The sequence below is a fragment of the Doryrhamphus excisus genome, chromosome 1 (genome assembly GCF_030265055.1).
Source record: "Doryrhamphus excisus isolate RoL2022-K1 chromosome 1, RoL_Dexc_1.0, whole genome shotgun sequence".
NCBI classification, from domain to species: domain Eukaryota; kingdom Metazoa; phylum Chordata; class Actinopteri; order Syngnathiformes; family Syngnathidae; genus Doryrhamphus; species Doryrhamphus excisus.
The window spans coordinates 8,997,229-9,012,608 of record NC_080466.1 but is presented as its reverse complement, the minus strand read 5'-3'; the positions used below and the strand labels follow the sequence as shown (position 1 = coordinate 9,012,608).

Here is a 15,380-nt window from a genome sequence, read left to right as displayed (position 1 = left end):
ATCCATCCATGCAGTCACATGACTTGACACACACACACAATCCGGAGGAGAGCTACACAAACAATCTTTGGCGTCATTCTCAGTCAGTCTCACACACACTTGGAGGAAGGCGGGTGAGATAGTTGTTGAGACGGGAAGAACGGTTGGGTTTCAAACGGAGGTAAGCAATCAGCGGTGTCCAAATGTTTCCTACCGAGGGCCAGGAATAGTGGAAGAATTCAGACGGGACACTTTCATATTCTAACACTTTGTGTCTGTTTTTCAAGAGTTACCATGGTGAGCCAATCACATGAAGGCTTTTGGCGACCCCATTAGCAGTACTAGTGTAGTATCTGGTTACGAGTTCATCCACATGTCAACTTTTTCTTTGTGGGCCTGTTTAAAAAAAAACAACCCAAATGGCCCCCGGTCTGCTCTTTGGTCACCACTTCAGTAGAGTAGAGGGAAGATTGAGGAGGAATAGGAAGGGGAAAGGGTTCCACACACTTTCAAAATAAACCAAAGTGACCAACTAAAAGCCACATGACGACTTGCACTTTTCTCCTGCATAGATCTTTTTATCCTGGTTTTCCACTCCTACACAAACTAAGGCAAAACAAAAAAAAAACAGTTCAAGTAGGCAACAATCCGAATTTCCCATACCTTATCCGACAGGTGGCTTAACATTAACAATTCAAGTTTTTATTTTTTATTTTTTTTTACATCTCCCCCTGCCTGCCCTCCCCTCAATAAAAAGGTCCAGTGTGATTAAAAAGCACCAATAATACTAAATACTTAACAATAAAAGCCTGTGCAACGTTCACTCCTTATTGTAGGGAGAATGTGGAAAGAGGTTTTTAACAGTATATTGGTTGCTTTTTCTCTTCACAAACACACACACACATTCATCACAAAGTCTTTCACACACTTTGTAAATGACAAATAATTTATCAATATTAATTTCAGCTACTATTTAACAGTCATCAGCGGGCGCAGGAAAGAAGAAGTGACAATAAAAAGTCTCAAAAGGGACTCGACGAAAAATAACATTTTGCTTTTCTTTTTCCTCTTGTGGTACTCCAAAAGAGAGAACTGAGCTCCGGCTTAAATAGAAATTATTATTATTATTATTATTATTATTATTATTATTATATACGCAGCACACTCTCCCACCCATTCCACAGTGATCAAGGTCTGTTTTATGTAAACATGTTGACAAAGAAAGCAAAAGAAAGATGAAAAGTCTTCTTTACTCTTCATTCGCTCCGTCTTGTTCTGGATTCATTTAAAAAAACAAAAAAACATGTCACTTCTGTGCCAAATGTCTGCAGGTCCATTTAAAAAAAAAAAAACAAAAAAAAAACCCAAGAGGCAGTAAAGCCCCGCCCACTCACGCCCACTGTCTCAGTCAATGAACTATATAAGAAGTCTGATGTGGTGATGCGAGGGCGTGGCGGGTCAGTGCGGCTTCCGCTTGTCTCCACTCTGGCTTTGGTTGGTGTCTGAAGAAGAGGACAAGCGTGCTGAGCACAAAACCGTGATGGCGGATATTCCGTTGTTGATGACGAGGCGGAATTACCTGAGAACGCCAGCTGCAAGTGAGGAGGTAGAGCGGCCTGCGACCCAGACTGGAGACTCTTGTACAGCTCTGGGGAGGACAGATAAGATAAGATAAGATAAGATAAGATAAGATAAGATAAGATAAGATAAGATAAGATAAGATAAGATAAGATAAGATAAGATATGCCTTTATTCGTCCCTCAGTGGGGAAATTTGTATTGCACAGCAGCAAGAGTACAGAATCAGTTAAGCAGTACAAAATACACAATATAGAGAAATAAACAATATAAACAAGTATTAACAAAATCAACAGTTTTTCCCAGAGTTATATAAAATACAGTATGTAGATAATATACAGGACACCGTAATAAGCATTTTAGGCGTATGTGAGCATTGAAGGAACTGTTCTAATTAAATATAAATGATGTGGAAATATCCCTCTGCTGTACAGATGGATGTGCCGATGCTGCATACTACAACTTAACTGACTTTGTGGATTAGTCTGTTTATTCCCAATATTCCCAATATTAACACTGGCCAGCACCCGTAGATGTTTGAACGATCAAAACAAAACAAAGCCGACTTAAGATGTGTGGTGTGCCCGGGTCTAGCATTGTTTTGTGATGGAATACGGCCTATTATTAGTCATAAATATGCATTTTTAAGCAAATATCACAGATTTTTGTGTCTAAATTAAGCATTTTCAAGCCTAAAGATGGCTAAATGATAAATATTAGCGATGATGGTCACTAGTTCGGTCGATGAGGCATACATGGTATCTGTGCTAAGACTGTGGTTGGAATTCTCTCCCAACAGACACAATGATTTGATTAGGAATGTTTGTGTTTACAGTAAATAAAACCTGAATGCTATCTGGAGACAATTGATTTTTGGCTTTTTTTTGGCTATTTTTCATCATCATATCATGTGAAAATAGAGTAAAATGAGTTATGACTCTATATCAGGGGTCTCAAACACGCGGCCCGCGGGCCAAATGTGGCCCGCAGGACACTAGTTTGAGGCCCCCGCCTTGATATGAAAGTTTAATGTTAGTGCGGCCCGCGCAAGTTTGATATGGATGCTGTATGGTATCATGTACCCAGAAAAAAATGATTACGTTTGATTAATGTTCATGTTAAAGGTTAAATAACTGTTAATAGTTATCCTCCCTATCCGTGTGGAAGTGGTAAGTTTTTGGCTATTTAAGTTTAAAGGAAATAACTTGTAGGCTACCGTTTAGGTCGCTAGCTCTCTAGTTTGCGAGTTAGCATGTGTCTCAAGACCCTGCAGTTGCGCAATATGTTGTAAATAAAAAGAGTATAAATGTGACTGTAGTCGTGTTTTGTCATGTCTACAGGGCTCTAATAATGCTTTGTTAATTTTAATCTGAAAAAAATCATTTGTCTACCCACCAACTATATGTGGTTTCTTAATTTTTAATTATTTGCCGTTTTATTATTATTATATTTATTTATTACTGATTGATTTTCTTTATTCTTGATCTTATTTTGTGTAGACAAATAAAAAATCAAGATATTTGAGAACAGTGGAATGTTTTATCAGAGCTTTTCTTGTAGAAAATCGGAACCAAAGCAAAGTTTATTCATTTTTCTGTTTTTAATAAATGCGTTTTTTTTTTTTTGAAAACCTGATGCGGCCCAGCCTCGCCCAGACCCTAGCTCCAGTGGCCCCCAGGTAAATTGAGTTTGAGACCCCTGCTCTATATGCATTGCTGCACATCAGCTTCCTACAGGTGAACTTGAGCTTCCTTAAGGTGAAGGTTGATCCTTTGTCTAACTATTTGACCACCAAGTTTGGAAAGACTAGCTAAAAATGTTGAGGTGCTTCATGCTCACCCATCAGGTCGCTCTGTGCTAAGGAGAATCCTGAGTTGGAGCTTGGAGCCGAGCCCATGCCAGGGGCACCCGGTGCTCCGGGAGGACTGAAATTGAGCAGCGGGGGGAACTGGAAGGGCAGCGAGACAGGCACCAGGCCCCCCAGCATGCCGAAGCCTAGGGGCAGCGTGGAGGGGCTGCCCAAGAGGGAGCTGCCCGCTGCTGATACCTGCGGAGCGCAAACACACCATGAAGGCTCACTGTCCGATACTGCACATGTTCATCGACTAGTAGTACTACTAAGTAGTAGTACTAACCTGTGAGAGGTGTGATGTTGTGGAAGGTGTGGCCAAACTTCCTGACGCCGCCCACCCATTTCCTGCCTTGGAGTTCTGACCGGCCACCACCAGCCTCTGCCTCTGGCTGTGACTGGCCGAGGCCGAGGTCGACTGCGGTTTTTCTGAGAGTCCGACAACCGAGGTGCCCTTGTTGTTGCCATTGTTGGAGTTGTGTGGGCTGCCGGTGCCGGTGGCAGGTGGCGCTTTTGGAGCCCCTGTGAAGGCGACATGCGTCTGCTTCGCCTGCCCCACTTGACCACCACCCACCATGCTAAAGGGCGGTCGGAAGGTTTTGGGGGAGTACTGGTGCTGCTGTGTGGGGACTCCCTGATGAGAGTGTGCTTGTGAGGGCGAGGAGGAAGGCGAGGGTGATGAGGGGGGAGGCGGGGTGGGCACGGGAGGCCGAGGAGTCAGCTTGATGATGGGGGAGGAGTTACTGCTGTGGGAGGACTTGGTGAGTGTGGCCTGCATGGGTGTGATGAAGTTGGCTTGGGGGTGGGCTTTACCTTGAGGGGAGGGGCTGCTCTGGCAGCTGGGCAACGGCGTGGAGGCGGCTGGGGATGGGGGGCAGAAGGACTGCAGGGCAGGGTGAGGTGTGGAGTTGGGGCGGGACTGGGGGGACGGCGACGACGGTGTGATGTTGCCGTTGCTGCTGGTGCCGCTGGATTTGGCCCCGCCCTTGGCTAAGCCTTGAGACGTTCCCAAACCTGCCAGCATCCCCGCAGGGCTGACGAAGGCCTTCTGATGGGGGGGCATCAGAGGGGATGCAGTGGGTGGCGGTCGCTGTTTCGGGGGCGAGGGGACAGGGTGTGGATGCATTTTACTGCTCATTATAGCACTTGGCCTGTTGCTGGCTGTTGCCATGGTAACATGTCTCTGGTTGTGTGTGCACGGTCCTTTAACCAAGCTGAAGGGGGATTCGGCGAGCCTGGAGGGCACGGCCAGGCCCGACGTCTGCGCACGAGCCATGGAGGAGGAAGAGGAGGTAGAAGAGGTTGGTAGTGTGGTCGACGTGGTCGTCTTCCCTGTGCTGGTCACCACCTTGGAGAGGACTGCAGGTGTGCCCTGCAAGGGAAGCTGAGAGGCTGAAGGATACTGCAAGGTAATGGGGGGAGGAGAGGAGGTGGGGATCTGTAATGGCGGGGGGGACAGTGGGCTGTCGGAGGAGCCCAGGCCCTTGGCGGCGTTGCTGAGGAGGGCGAGTGCGTGTGAGATGGAGTCCAGCGAGGGGGCACTCAGGTCCTCATCCAAAGAGTCTGACAGACAGATGGGCTCCGAAGGAGACGACAAGAGCGGGGGAGGGCGACTCGAAGTCAAAGTGGATGTGGCGGAGAGCGATGGAGTGGAGGTCATGGCAAGAGGGGGCTTGCGGACCCAAACACCCTCCTGAGGACACACACATACACACAAACACAAAAATAGTTGAAAGGTTAACAATAAACATTCAACAATAAAACATTCATTCATTTTCTATCGCTTATCCTCACGAGGGTCGCGGGCGTGCTGGAGCCTATCCCAGCTACACCCTGGACTGGACTGGTCGCCACCCAATCACAGGGCACATAGAGACAAACAACCATTCACACTCACATTCATACTGATGGACAATTTGGAGTCGCCAATTAACCTAGCATGTTTTTGGAATGTGAGCGGAAACCGGAGTACCCGGAGAAAACCCATGCATGCACGGGGAGAACATGCAAACTCCACAAAGAGATGGCCGAGGGTGGTAGCTGCGAGGTCTGCGCGCTAACCACTTGACCGCCGTGCAGCCCTCATTTCTTTAATATAAGTTTCCAAATACTTGTTTGTCCTATTTGTAGTTTTTTTATAAACTAGTATGGTCTTACCTTAATCTGTATATGAAGTGAATGCATTAAGTTCAAGTTTTGAATGTTTTTTTGATTCAGAGATTTTGTTTGTTCATGTAGAAATATTGAATGTCATATTGTCACAGACCTTAGCTTTAGCCTTGGGCCCTGGCACCACTCTCCTCTTGGCTCTGTATCGAAGAATAATCAAATATATGTTCATAAAATGTCATTACCTCTCTTGTGTTTGAGTTGCTGGACAGGAATACTTACAGGCTTCCAGTGAGGTGACTGTGGACTGCTAGACTCTCCTTGAACAGAATCCTGAGCAAACAAAGCGGGGTTCATAGAGATTTTTTTTGTATGAATAAAAATACATGAATGAAATGATACAAGTTGTGGAAGCATCATTGCAGTAAACACACCAGGCTGAACTCGAGTAAGGTGAATTCACGGGCCATTTGTTAATCAATGTCGCCATTAGGATCAATTAAAAAAAATGTTGTTGTTGCAATACTTGACCATCGGGGGGCGTCTTATCTGTATTGTACACTGTCACTGTTTCTGCTTGTAGAATCCCACAGAGAAAATCTATAGGCAGCTACATTAGCCTGATCTTAATCCAAAGAACACGAGCAAAAACAAATAAAAACAGTTTTGTAATTATTGCAGTACATATGCATGGGAGACAATTTTAAGGGCCCCTAAAATATGTAAAAATGTTGAACAGCTGCACAGGAGGGCCTAATGTGATTTATTTTCCCCCCATAGCGCCATGGCACATAATTACTGTATAATAAACATATTTACAGATTATTATATAGTCTCAATGGCATAATGTTAATGTCATATTTGTAGTGTGGACTGCAATGTTTTTCACTTAAATTTAACACATAAAAAAAAAACACCCACCTGGACTGCATCCAGCCTTTGGGCCACAGTGGTTTGACCTCGTTCTCCAGGAAGGCCTTCAGGTAGTCCTCCACAGACAGAGAACACTGGTTCTCCATGTCGTAGCAGCTCAGTTTCACTCGCACCAGTGTGCACAGCAGGATTCTAAGTATTTCACACAAAAGCATATATAGACTGTGAGTGAAACTCCACTGGAAGATATAGTGTACAGGTACTGTACATCCATACCTGAGTTTGTCATCCCAGACAAACTTCTTCCGTGGACCCATCACCCTTTTACCAGGTTTCTCCTCGTCCTCCTCCTCTGATCCATTCTTCTCCCCCTCTTCTGACTGCTGCCTGCACATATACAATACATAGTAACATGTAAAAACAGTTTGTTGTAGTGAAAAAATGTATTCTCCACTTACTTTGCAACCTTGGCCATACAGTCCATGTTGTATTTGGCAATCTGCTCTGGCATCGCACTGCATACCGCTAGCTTCAGTTCCAAGAGCGGCGTCCTCAACCTGTCGTCCTGAGAGAGGAAGAGAAGAAGAAGATGGCCGCAGAGCGCGAGTGGAGAGGAGGAAGGAGAGAGGTCATAGGTTGATATGTTTTATGTGTCCTGTGTCAGGTCACGGCTACATCAAATACAACAGTGAAGCCGCTAAAGACTGAAGACAAATACACATGGGAATCAAGCATTTTAAGTGTCATGTGCACCTTGGTGTTGAGAGGCGGCGTCTGCTGCAGCCCGTTGTCACACTGAGCCGCCCTCACCTGGATGTTGAGGCTGAGCTTCTTAAGTCGTTTGAGGAGCGCCTCCTTGTTGCACGGCACAAAGGCCTCCAAGTGTGAGTAGATGCCCGAGCGCACATCGGGAGGTTGCTCCTGGACCTGCAGCTCAATGCTGAGAGAGGACAGACAACAAAGTCAGCCTTGAGGAACACAGGACAACTTGAAGAGAGATGGATGAAGGGAATGTTAAGGTAACGATGGATAGATAGGCGGCTGGAGGTGTGGAAGGGCGACACCAAACAAAAGCCGCTCAGCTCAGCTGGAGGAGCTGAGCTTGTCATACTCACTCCAGCAGAATGTTATTCATGTCCAAGGTGAAAAACTTCTTCCTGCCCTCCTGATCAAACTGCCGTGAAGCCTGCAGGTGGGGGGAAAAAAAGAGCTAAGTCAGTGAACAGCACCCAAGAGCATGCACCAATCCACAATGCTTTGCTTCGCCTTCTTGAATGTAAATTTAGTGGTTGTTAAGCCGTTATTACATATTATGCTTACTTAATGGTTTATCTTTGGAGCACAAAAACTATGGATAGCCATGAATCCATTTCTACTTTTTTGTTTGTCATGAGGTATGAGATCAGTGGTTACTCCCCCATGTAAAAAACAACATGGAAGTAGCCACAGCCGCAGCAGAATGCACTGCTGAAAATACACTTCTAAGAACGTAGACAGCAGCGGCAGTGTTCAGTAGCCCACTGTAAATGATGTACACTGTAAACTACTGTATTAGATCAAACTAACATTTGCATCAACTACTTGAAACAATCACACGTGTAGTATTTCAGGCCCAACTAGTTTGGATGCAAAACAAGCTGACAAAAAGTAAAAGTACATTTTTCTGAAGTACATGGAATATTTCATCAAATGGTTGAATTATGGATGATAATATTAGAGCTGAGTTATTATTTTGTTACTGCATCTTTTATCTAGCAAAAGGTACAGCAAAGATTTTGCTAAAAAATGTCTCTGTCCAGTTGGGGTTTCAAAACGACATGTTACAGATCAGGAAAGCGACAGAGGTCAGTTCCAGCAACATATAATGCTAATGCTATATGTTGTATAATATATATATAATATAAGGGAAGTTTGGTAGGAAGTAAGAAACTGGTAGCAAGTGAATGGAGTGCGGTTCCACAAGCTAGCAAAGTTAGCCCAAATCTGACTGCAACTGACATATTTTCATATAACAATATAACTACATTGGTATGCTAATCAATTAATGTTAGACTCTACTTTGGATTGTAAAGAGTTTAGGTCTGAGCCATTCTATTCAGTTCCGCTGTTGTATGTTTCTTCCCTGTTAATTTCCCTGATTTCTCGGTGTAAAGGATATGCCTTCCTGGAACCAAAAGATGACAATTCTTCTACTATCATGCATTTGCAGTGCCTCTCCTTACTTCTACAAACAAGCATGCAGCGCATCAAGCGACTTCCAAAAGGCAGTGAACAGTAGCAGGGATTATTTCTATATCAGCCTGGCCTTCCTGGTCAGCTTCACCTGCCCACAGGCTGCATCTGACTCACCGCTCGCAGGTCCTCAATGCGTTTAATGAGAGGAGGCGGCAGCCCGCCAGGCAGTGGCGGAGGAGAAAATAGTCCACTGGAAGACCCAAGGCCTCGCCCTTGGTTGCCCCCTCCTGCTTTTTGGCCAGGAGCACCAACACCCAGAATGCCGTTCTCCCTGGCCGTCGTGACAGCATGCTGCTGGTCCGTGTCCAATAAACTGAAGTCCAGGTCGCCTAGGAGGTCCTGAAGTTCCTTCTCATTAGCCGAGCCCAGCAGCGACATCACAGCAGGGTCGGAGGTCAGGTCTGCCAGCAAGAGGTCGTTGTTGATGGAAGAGGCAGCATTGCCCTGGAGGTGGGTAGAGTCAGTGGCTAGCAGGTGCTTCGCCGCGTCAGCAGCACACGGTTTGTTGGCCACGCCTCCAGCCAGGCCTGCGGGAGCCATGTTGGGGTTGTTTTTCCCCATCTGCTCCTTTTCCATGTTGAAGCGGCGAAGCATGGCGGCCAAATACAGTGAATCCTTCATCAGCTTCTTCCTCTTCTTCTTCTCAGGCCGATTGACGTTAAGAACAGCCACTCTGTTGAGACAAATGAATAAATGAAAAATACAATCACCATTAAGGCTGGCTGGTCAGTTTGTCATCATTCCCTCATCCATCAGTAGTGTCTGTCCGGTTGTCGTCATATCCCCTTGACAAGGAAGCTAAATTCTCGCAGCCATCATGTTGTCTGTGTTACAACTATTATTTTTGAATTACAGTAATAGTTGCAGCAACTGTACCATCTGCACATGTTGCCATGTTCCTGTCAATAGTTTAAGAGATGACAGAATGCAGCATCACTTCTCCTGCGGACTGGACATGTTATTTTATTCTCAGAATAAGACCACTTGGACACAAACAGCCCAAAGTTGAAACATTCACTGGAAATAAATACTGGATACAAGGTATAGGCCGGTTACCGGATTCAAGATATACCACGACATGAAAAAGTCTTGATTTAAAAACCACTAAAATATAAGGGAAAATGAAGGTCCAGTGTGCCCATTATGTGGAAACATTTGTTATTCATGCGTTATTCCACGCAGTCTGCAATGGGCTTCGATGTATTGCCTTTTTTACGATTATTATATTTTTTAAGGCTGTAAATCCCCTCACCATACACTTTATACACTTCTCTCAGACAGGCAGAAACATTTTGTCACATTCCTCTCTTGTTTAAACACTCGTTCAAAGTTTTGTTGGAATTTGAATGATGAACCTACTAGGTTAGACACTAGCCATTTTTAAGTGACTCAAGTATTTCACTCTTCTGACCGTGCTTTGTCCTGGTGCTGTTTAGCTATAGTGTTTTTGTATCCTTGTTAAAACATATCGCTCTTGTATTTCACTCCTTCTCGTCATCCTTCATAAACCGAAGATTAATTTACTATATTCCATAATGCACCCCAGAGCTGCAAAACTTCTGCGTGTTTTTTTCTCCTTCCTGAGCCACTTGTTTGCATTTGTTGCTTTGTTTTTGTTTTGTATTTTTACAAAGAAAATATTTACTGTATTGTGATTTGAGTTGTAGGATTAGCCACAGCAGACTGCATTGACAACTGCATTTGATTATTTATTTAGAAAAAAAATCTGACATTTTTAAAATTAATTTTAATTTAGCAACAGCTTCAAGAATAGTATTTTTATCAAATTAATTGTAGAAATTAAACAATAAAACAACTGTTAAAATAGCATCTTTTAGACAACAAATGAGGTAAAATGGAATAAAGATCACCTCTAGTGGTTTCAGTCAAGTACTGCACTCACACAGTTTTTCCACAGATGCTTCAAGACAATCAAACACCATCATGAATCAGTCTCACACAATCAACAGAATTTTTCCCTAGTCAAGTGGCCTTTTTCCCTCCTAAAATGAAGGACTGACACCCACTGAAAGAGATGGTGTGTGTGGGGGGATGAGTGTGTGTGTGTGTGTGTGTGTGTGTGTGTGTGTGTGTGTGTGTGTGTGTGTGCATGTGTGTGGATTAACCTGCTCTGAATGAGCTGTCACAAACATCCAGCATCCTCCGCCTTGAAGACACAATGGCAGGAGCTGCGGCTGCTATTTTTAGCCCTTGTTTTCATGTTTGACTGTCTTGCCTGTGTGAGCTTGGATAATGGAGCTCTTTTCTCTGTGGTGACTGGATGCTAAGAGCGAGTCAGCATCTCTGCTGCCTCAAGATGCATGAGATGGTCTCTCTGATGGAGCACAGGCCGGCGGCATTATGATGGTTTAGTAGCATGCTAAAAGAGCGGACCAACGTTTGGTAACTGTAGCGAGAATGTTCAATAGGTTGTGATTCATTTTAAAGCGGCTGTTTATCACTTGAGGCATTCATGAGAAGAACATTTACCAACATCTTCTAAAACGAGTATTTATTGTTCAAGTGCTTACCCTGGTTTAGGCTCTCTGATTTTCTTCTCTTCTACTTCCTTCCCTTTCCTCTTCTTCACCTGCTCACTGTCGTCATTTGCTTTCTGGAATAAAACACACACACAAACTTAGTAAATAATGCGAGGACCCCAGGGTAAGATGTCCAAATGGGTACAAAGCTCACCTTGTCCTCCTCCCCTTCTGAGTCGGAGGCAGCTCTGAACTGCAGCGTGCCAGTGTTGATGTAAAAGCCTCCAAGCTTTGTGGTCAAAGACGCAGGCACCAGCTCATCATACTGCAAGACAAACAGAAAAACAGTTTGTTGTCACTGACTGAAGAACCACAATAAACAAAAAAACAACAACACATAAACTGAAATAGCATTCAACCATCAAGGCCAAACAAACTGACTTGTTTGAGTGATTCTCGACATGCCTGTCCCAATCCACATGTAATGGGTGCCAAATAGAAATGAGCATAATAATTGATGACTGCACCACATCAATAAGAATTCTGTCAATTCTGTCTACTTCCATTACTACTACTTGTCTGCAACTAGTCTCAACTAGTGTGCCAATTGTAAATGCCACAGAGTAATAACCTTTCTTTCCCAGAAGCTCCCTCTAATGCAGGGGTGGGAAAACTTTTTTATTATTATGTGCTTGTGTCCCTTTTTTCAGGAGCACTTCGTAAACAACAGGCCACATCAAATAACAAAATTGATAAAAACCATCAAAAGGTTAGCTCAAGCTATGATGCCAGGTTGCATGTTGAGTTTAAATGAAATACTTTGGAAAGAACGGGTGGGTCGCATTCAAACACTTGGCGGGCCGGATGTGGCCCCCGGGCCGTAGTTTGCCCACCCCTGCTCTAATGATTGTATGGGTGACAGCCCCACTTGGCCCCGATGCAAGTGGACTACCCCATGTGAAAATAAACACCCCAATCTGCCTCTGAAAGAAAGTGGAATGCATTTCTTTTCTGTTTCAACAGGCACAATTGTGCACCCACCACTAAGTTACTCTTAGTATGTCCACTGTAATGGGAAATACAAGTGTAAAGCCATTTAAAGTCACCTTTACAATACATTGATGAGACAATAACCACTGCAGGAAATACACTATCCAGGAAAATAAAACAAGGATCTGCGTGAGTGAGTGTGACTTTATGTTATTTTATTTATGTCTAATTTTCTCCAATTATATCTCCTATATTGGGTAATGCAAAAGTAAAAGGTGCTATATGGCTGTTATTTCACATCAAGAGGGCTCTAATAATGTAAAAAAAAAACGTATTTAGAAGAACGGAAACAGGTATTCTATAGATCAACTACATAAACCTTTCATTTTTTAACACATTTCATTTATTGATTTATCACAGAAATTCACCTACTGTAATCGAGTCTGTAGCCAATTAACCGCAATGAACAAGTGACGACTGTGTTTGTCATTTTTAACTGTAAATCGGGTGACATCTTACAAATTAAAGACAAGAGTAAAACCAATGCAATTCAATTTATTTTGTGAGTATATGAAAATCGCTGGTGATCAACTCTGCATGCATGCCAAGTTAAATAAAATAGCTAAAAACAAAGAGAATCCCTGTGTTTCTTCAAGAAAACATCTAAATGGGGTCAGACTACACAGACTGCAGACGACAGAAAATTATATAAAATGCCAAGAGGACACAAAACAAGCTGTTGTATCATTTTATAATGACACATGTAAACACATGGGGACGACTATTTGTTTATGAGTCACATTCAATTTAAACTGCCTGGTTCTTTGCAAGGAGGGGCAAGTATAGCGCTACATTCACTGGCATAGCACTCCAATAAAGCCAGAACAGGTCAGAAATATGATGAGGATGTAAATCAGAAGGATTAATACGGTAAAGAAAAAAACGCATTCCAGTATTGTTAAAAAGTAACGGGATTTAATCTAAAGTAATATTAACTATAAGTGAATGGTACTCACAGCCTCAGAGTTGTCTATGAAGGGGTCCGTCTCATCATAGCCAAAGCCAATATCAATTAAGTCTTGCATTCTGTCCTTCCTTTTCTTTGCCGTGTTGCCCTATAGTATAAAATAAAGAAACCACTCATCAATGTTGAGCTTCTGAGTTTTATGTGTGAAACACGTGTCTGGATTTTTTTATTTTCATCGTATACGCTTTGTTCCTAAATAACCCTGATCATTCTATTACAGTTTTAAAATCATGTTGACAATAAAAACGTACTAAAAGTTGCTATTTTTCTAGTTGGGACTAAGTGCTTCAATTTCACTGTATTGATTGCAGATAGTGCATATACATTCATATATACATTTACCTATAAAATTATATTATGATAATTTTGCTGTTCAACACCATACAATTACAGGTTAAATGTTTTTTCAGTGTATGTGCAGTAGTTCTCAAATTACACAAAAACATGTGCACTTCAAACAATGTAGTTACACGTATTGTAAGTGACAACAATAATAACAACTTACGTATTTATTCTCAAATTTCTTTGCCAGGGCCTCAACTTGCCGCCGCTCCCTCTCATCATCGTTGAAAGGGTTGTTGGGAGCAGGAGTCAGACCTGGAGGTTTGTTTTTTGTCTGGAACAAAAGTAAGAAATGCAACATGTTAAAAAAAAAAAGATTGGTAATGCATCGTTGCATATTATAGCAGTCCCCAGAGACCATATGAAATGCCCCCTTGTGGCTGTGAGCAAAATAAATGATGATTACTGTATAGATGTTTGATTGGATGCTCAGTGAGTCCTCTGATCTTGCATCATTGCTACAAAATTGCTTCTATGTGGCAATTTGTGGGGGTGTTCTATTGAGAAAATTAATAGCTAATTAATAGGTATCCATAATGTGCACATTTTGTGCTTTGATTTCCAACAAGCAAAAAGTGATTAGTAAACATTTTATAATAATTGATAGTTGTACTACATAACAAATGGTCACCATGTGGATTTAAAGGTTACAACGCGTGTGTTCATTCTAATATTGGAAACTTTGCCACTTCCAGTGATGTAAAAAATGTAAGCATGATCTAAATAGTGGCCAGGTAGCGAGTGACATGCTACATCCTGGTACTTGTCTAACAGAGGGCCAGGAGGAGGCTGCATGTGGCATGTGGAGGACTAATGGCTGTGTGACTGTTGCTGGGCAAGAGGCAGCAGCACACAGGTACATGATAAGAAGCGTCATGATTATCTTGTTGTGTCAGACAGAAGGCGGAGGGTCCCTTCTTTACTGTTAAACAGAAGTTGGATAGCAAGAGTGGAGTTTAACCGGAACACCCCCTTCCAAAAAAAACACTGCAGCTGTCTTTTTGTGTTGGCCATCCACGGAAGACAAGGTGCACTCTCCCACATTCAGTTTATCTAGCCATGACAAGTCCACTCAAACACGACAAAGTGAAATAAAATGACGTCCAGCTCCAGTCCCGCTCAACTTCCAAAGTGAGGGGACCTACCTGGAGGTTGTGGATGAGTTCGCCGTAATTAAACTCGGCAGAGGCGCGGTCGTCAGGCTCGCTCAGGGGCAGGTTGAGCCGCACCGTCGCCCTCTTCTCGGCTTCAGCCTTGTCTCTCTCACCGGCTTTGCCGAGGCGGCTGGCAGCACCTCCTGCCCCGGGCTCCGCCAACGCCGCCGTTTCGACCTCGTCGTCTCCGCTGAAGTTAAAGTCGGCCTCATCCTCCAGCCGGCGTTTCCTAGACTCCGAGGCGGCCCCAGCCGTGAAGGCCGACAGCGTGACAAACTGCACTTTTCTCGGTTCGGCCATTTGGATGAGCTGCCTGCCCGCACGTCTCTCCGGACACACGGTGTGAAGGAGACGAGATACTTCGCGAAACTACTCCAAATTGGTGCCTTGAGGAAGGTTCCGCGAAGCCCCTACGGGTGCTCAGCGGCTACGCGGAGGTAGAGGCCTCCTCCGAACCATACGAAATGGATTCCAGGGGATGCGACGGTCGGGGGAAAGTTGTTTTTCCGGCAGCCACTCGCATCCTCGATTTGCTATGGGACCGACACAGTCACAGGAGCCATCTTGGTTTTGGGAGTAAATAAAATATCAGACGAGAAAAGGGTCACTGCGCATGCGTGTACGGTCAGACCGGAAACCCCGTGACAGAGGGGCGTCATTACGTCCAATCAGCGTGTGCCCCGACCTTACACCCGCCCCTGTCAAAACAGTCGATAATAACACCAGCACTACTTTGATGACCTTTTTAAAGAGGCTGACTGAAGG

At 43.8% G+C, this 15,380-nt stretch overlaps 1 protein-coding gene across 1 annotated transcript; it reads right to left on the bottom strand.

The window, feature by feature from the left end:
• Positions 1-1,258: 1,258 nt before the first annotated feature.
• ubn2a (ubinuclein 2a) lies at positions 1,259-15,184 on the bottom strand. The gene is made up of 17 exons (XM_058082310.1): positions 14,607-15,184; positions 13,625-13,735; positions 13,109-13,207; positions 11,317-11,427; positions 11,154-11,236; positions 8,737-9,295; positions 7,503-7,573; positions 7,141-7,327; positions 6,846-6,952; positions 6,664-6,774; positions 6,436-6,579; positions 5,797-5,847; positions 5,672-5,714; positions 3,692-5,098; positions 3,396-3,603; positions 1,559-1,627; positions 1,259-1,481 (listed from the first exon to the last, which is right to left on the bottom strand). Exons 1-17 carry the CDS (start codon positions 14,913-14,915, stop codon positions 1,438-1,440), a joined length of 3,714 nt encoding a protein of 1,237 aa, XP_057938293.1. The 5' UTR covers positions 14,916-15,184; the 3' UTR covers positions 1,259-1,437.
• Between the last annotated feature and the right edge of the window lie 196 nt (positions 15,185-15,380).

Bases quoted from the DNA above. Each gene is read 5' to 3' on its own strand.
- ubn2a (XM_058082310.1), bottom strand. From the start codon at position 14,915: ATGGCCGAACCGAGAAAAGTGCAGTTTGTCACGCTGTCGGCCTTCACG. The intron at 13,208-13,624 runs GTAAGTTGTTAT...TTTATACTATAG, and splicing joins AGAAATTTGAGAATAAATAC to GGCAACACGGCAAAGAAAAG. The intron at 9,296-11,153 runs GTAAGCACTTGA...TTGTCTCAACAG, and splicing joins ATCAGAGAGCCTAAACCAGG to AGTGGCTGTTCTTAACGTCA.